The 5,346-nt window shown below is 40.6% G+C and overlaps 1 protein-coding gene across 1 annotated transcript in view; it reads left to right on the top strand.

Moving 5' to 3' along the window:
- The first annotated feature begins 1,473 nt into the window (after positions 1 to 1,473).
- Positions 1,474 to 5,346, top strand: part of VEGFC (vascular endothelial growth factor C) — a 183,657-nt gene continuing 179,784 nt past the window's right edge. The window contains 2 exon segments of the mRNA XM_009272351.2: positions 1,474 to 1,531; positions 2,261 to 2,437. Of these exon segments, the coding sequence (XP_009270626.2) occupies positions 1,474 to 1,531; positions 2,261 to 2,437 (235 nt within the window).

The following is a 5,346-nucleotide window of genomic DNA, read 5'->3' as shown; positions in this document are numbered from 1 at the left end:
TCAAGGAAAAAAGCTAAAGATGGCTACTGAAGACTTTTGTTCCAAAGCATGAGAAACATGAGTCAAATATTGAAAAAGAAAGCCAAAGAATCATGGTACTCATGTTATCTGCCCTATCTCTCTGATGACATTCGTGGTATGCAAAGATTAAGCTGAGGAAAAGATGAATCAGAGAGGTCTGGATGTTGATCCTAGAGGAATAGAAAGAAAGAAGACAGGGAGATTGGAAGTCCTATAATTTAAAAACAGAGAATGAAAGACTTGATAGCATTCATGAGAGAGAAGGAGTTCATCTGTCTACAGAAAGAGTAGGACAGTGCTGATCAAGTAGAACCTATTCTGTCTCAGTTGACAGAACTCTTCATAAAGCAGAAATTCGGTTTGATAAACTACTAAAAAGGAACAGTAGAATGAGATGGGAGAGAGACCTGGAAATGGTCTTTAAAAGGAAATCCTAAAAAAATAAATATATCTTGTCTAATTTAGAAAAAATATGTGGTCTTTAAAGACAAAATCACTCAGCTGCTGTAATATTCATACATGATAATGATTGGAAAGTCTTAATCAACCTTCATAACTTAGATAAACCATTAATATTCTATTAGTAAATGACAAATATCAGAATAAAGTTTTAATATATATTTATAAGATTTTTCTGTCTATTTTAGAAGTTTCTAAAACAATCCTCGGTCATATTCTCCAACAGCATGGGTATACCACACAAACCCTATAGAATAGACTGAAATTTTCATGATTTGTGTTAGAGTCATGGTTATGAGTTCCCAGTAGGAACTACAATACTGACAAAAAAACATATAAGTTTTAACCAGCCCCTGCAAATGCTTTTGCTGCCTGCTGTTTAGAGAGTTTACTACCACATGGTCTTGGCCAGCATGCAACATGGGATGCCCAATAATCTCTCATTTAGTTCTCTAGTCTCTGAATATCAAAGGACTTAAGAATACAACTGGCACAGTAGTCTAGAAGCTGTTATAAAGACTTTTGGTAGGTGCTGTTGTTGAGCTGACGTTTGCAGGCCCTGGTCCTCATGTGGGACTTTAACTACCCCAATATCTGCTGCAGGGACAGCACAGCAGGGCATAAGCAATCCAGGAGGTTTCTGGAAAGCATCGATGACAACTTCCCGACACAAGTGACAGAAGTGCCAATGAGCAGAGCTGCTCTGCTGGACCTCATACTCTCACACAAGGAAGGGCTTGCTGGGGATGTGAAGGTCGAAGGCAGCTTTTGCAGCACCGACCATGATATGGTGGGATTCAGGATCCTGAGAGGAAGAAGCAGGGCAAAAAGCAAGATCACAAGCCTGGACTTCAGGAGAACAGAATTTGGCCTCTGCAGGGATCTGCTTGAAAGAGTCCCATTGGACATGGCCCTGGAGGGAAGAGAGGGTCAAGAAAGCTGGTTGATACTCAAGGATTACCTCCTCCAAGATCAACAGCAGTCTATCCCAACATGCAGGAAGCCAGGCAGAAATGTCAGGAGGTTTGCATGGATGAACAAGGAGTTCCTGGTAAACTCAAAGATAAAATAGGAGTATACAGAAGGTGGCAGCAGGGACAGGTAATCTGGGAGGAATATAGAGACACTGAGCATGCAGATAAGAGGTTAGGAAAGCCAAAGCCCACCTGAAGTTGAATCTGGCAAGGGATGTCAAAGGCAATGAGAAGGGCTTCTGTAAGTACCTAAATAGCAAAAGGAAGACGAGGGAAAACACGGGCACGCTGTGGACTGGGGCAGGGGCCCTGGTGACACAGGGCATGGAAAAGGCTGATGTACTGAGTGCGCTATTCACCTCAGCCTTTGCTAGTAAGACCGGCCTTCAGAAATCCAAGGCCCTGGAGATCAGGGGGAAAGTCTGGAGCAAGGAAGACTTACCCTTGGTTGAAAAGGATCAGGTTAGGGAATACTTTAGCAACCTGCACATACTCAAATCCATGGGCTGTGATGGGATGTAACCATGAGTGCTGAGATAGCTTGATTATGGTGACTGGGAGAGCTGCCCAAAGACTGGAGGAAATTAACTATCACCCTTGTCTTCAAAAAGGGCAAGAAGTAGCACCCAGGGAACTACAGGCCAGTCATCCTCACCTTGATCGCTGAGAAGATGATGGAACAACTAATCCTGGAAACCATTTCTGAGCACATGAAGGACAAGAAGGTGATTAGGAGTAGTCAGCATGGAGTCACAAAAGGAAGGCATGCTTGATTAGCCTGATAACATTCTATGATGAAACAACAGGCTTGGTAGATGAGGGGAGAGCAGTGGATATTGTCTACCTTGACTTCCATAAGGCTTTTGACATTGTCTCCCATAAGATCCTCATAGAGAAGTTGATGCAATATGGACTGGATGAGCAGACAGTGAGGCAGACTAAAAACTGGCTGAAGGGCCAAGCTCAGAGGGTTGTGATCAGTGGTATGAAGTCTAGTTGGAGCTAGTAATTAGCAGTGTACCCCTGGGGTCAATACAGGGTCCAATACTATTCAACATCTTCATTAATGATCTGGATGATTGGACAGAGTGTACCCTCAGCAAATTTGCAGATGATACAAAACTGGGAGGAGTGACTGAAACACCAGCAAATTGTGCTGGCATCCAGAGTGACCTTTATGGCTGGAGAAATGGCCTGATAGGAACCTCATGAAGTTCAACGAAGAGAAGTGCCAAGTCCTGCACTTGGGGAGGAACAATCCAATGCACCAGTACATGCTGAGGGCTGACCATCTGGCTGCATTAGGAGGAAAGTTGGCAGCAGGGTGAGGAAGGTGATCCTTCCCCTCTACTCAGCACTGGGGAGGCCACACCTGGAGTGCTGTGTCCACTTCGGGGCTCCCCAGTACAAGAGAGACATGGACATACTGGAGAGAGTCCAGTGAAAGGTCACTAAGATAAGTGAGGGCATCTCTTCTATGAGGAAAGGCTGAGAGAGCTAGAACTGTTCAGCCTGGAGAAGGCTCAGGGGGGATCTCATCAATGTATATAAATACCTGAAGGGAGGGTGTAAAGGAGATGGAGTCAGCCTCTTTTCAGTGGTTCCCAGTGACAGGACAAGAGGCAACAGGCACAAACTGGAACACAGGTTTCATCTGAGTATCAGGAAACATGTTTTACTGTGAGGGTGACTGAGCACTGGCACAGGTTGCCCAGAGAGGTTGTGGAGTCGTCTTCCTTGGAGATATCCAGAAGCCATCTGGACACGGTTCTGGGCAACCAGCTCTAGGAGGCCCTGCTTGAGCAAGAGGTTTGGACCAGGTGACTTCCAGAGGTCCTTTCCAACCTTAACCATTCTGTGATTCTGTGAATCACCAACCCAGACGTATGGCATTTCCAGTAGACTGTAAGGTGAGCTGTCTGTGGTTCACTGAATCATGTTAATTTTTATAAACCATATTCAGGTTTGATGAACTGGCATTTTCTAGTCAAACTGTGTTTCCTTAGAAAACTTCCAGCCAGATTTGCTGATGAGCTAAGATTTGAGGAAGCCTTGACATCACTGATGCCATGAAAATTGTTTCTTTTGCTATTCTAAATATATAGTGTGGACTGCTGACATCTTGGAGGTTAGCAAGCCAGGGATACAGATATAGGATACGGAGAAACAAATAAGCAAGATGTAAGAAACCTGACAAATATCTGCTAGGAAACTCTAACACAAGCAAAGTTTTATCAGAAAAAATTCTGGTATTCACTGATTTTGAGCAAAAAGTTCCAGTATTTCACAAACACTAATTTCATATAATGAAAACACTGCATATTCCCAGCACTATGTCTTTTCTGCTGAGTGCCTTTCATGAACTGGAAACCTTTCCTCAGTACTTTTTCTCTTCAGAAATAACCTCCCAAATTTAGACATATATTACTACTAAAGTAATCACATCTTGTTCTACACCTCTCCTATAAATTTATAGAAAAATTCTTCCCAAATTTTTGAGTATACCAAAACAACTAGAAGTTTTCTTCTGTATTGGAAAATGAAAGCACAGTAACATTCTCTGGATAACGTGTAACCAAGTGAAGCAACAGCTGGATGAAGTGGAAAACTATGGCTTCCTGTTCAATGGAAAGAATTTAAATCAGAATTTGTAAAATATAGTGCAGTATTGGACAAGCTCATAGGAATGAGAGAAAGCCAAATACAAGCCAAAATACCTAATTTTCACATATTTCTGGAAGACAGTATCCTGATTTTACAGCTTTCCTATAGGAAATTATTTCCTGCAATCCAAGATGACCCATATGCATATGGTTCAGTGCTAGAGGAAGCCTGCCAAAGGTCACTTCAGATGAAAAAAAAAAGGGAATACAATTCGTGCTACAACTTCAGATTGCAGAAACAGAAAGAGAGTCTTAGCAGGAGCCAGGAACAAAGAGACATATCATTGGAAGAAAACAATATTCCATAATTCTCCTAAATTTTGGTCCAGTCATACTATGCTGCAAAAAAGATTACAACACTAATGAGAACCTTCCAAACATAGATAATTGTCACTGCATGTTCTGTCCTACAAAATATACTATAAAATATAAGTGACATTTTAAGGCAGATTCAAAATGTATTAAAAGAGTTTAGCTAAGTTAAAAGAGGAAAATAATTCATAAGTTTCAACAAAATAAGACATTCAAAGTAAAAACTGATTTTCATATAAATTCTTACAATTTTTGCAATTCCTGTACATGTGATTTTTTTTCTGGCTGCACGTAGTCTGAATATCTAGTTTGAGATATTAACATAAATGCATATCTAAGCCTATGACATGCCAGGAGAATTGTCCAATTGCATATCAATATGTAAGTCAGAAGGAAGCATCATATAATAACAAATGTTATACTGCAATAGAGCTAATTTTAAGAAGTCACGTTTTGATTGGCAGCTCAGTTACTTCACAGTTCTGCTCATTTAGAACGAATAAATCAATAATTTTCTTCCGTCTTTTCTTTAGTTTTTGAGACTACTTTACAGATAGGGAAAACAGGACAGGTGTGAATAGAACCTGGTGTGAATGTAAAGGGCATACATAAACAAGTACAAAAATAGAATTATCATGAATATGACATACACCTTTCAGTTTAAAAAAATCATAGCTACGCTTTTTTAACTCCGGTGGCAGTGAGAATTATCCATTCCTGATGCAGGACTCATTCTAATGAAAGCAACTGAATTCATCTAAAGTAAGAAACCCCCTCCCTAAAACAGAGTATGTAGTAGAAAAAGCTATGTGATGTATATGTAATAGACAACTGGTAGAGCCAATGGGAATCAAGGTAGGAAAGATACATGAAAAGCTGTATACCTGTATTTATTTATTTATATTAATAATGTATTT

Source organism: Aptenodytes forsteri, unplaced genomic scaffold, assembly GCF_000699145.1.
Source record: "Aptenodytes forsteri isolate BGI_AS27 unplaced genomic scaffold, ASM69914v1 Scaffold13, whole genome shotgun sequence".
Taxonomy (NCBI): Eukaryota; Metazoa; Chordata; class Aves; order Sphenisciformes; family Spheniscidae; genus Aptenodytes; species Aptenodytes forsteri.
Note: the sequence above shows the minus strand (reverse complement) of the source record. Positions and strands in the feature narration are given on the sequence as shown.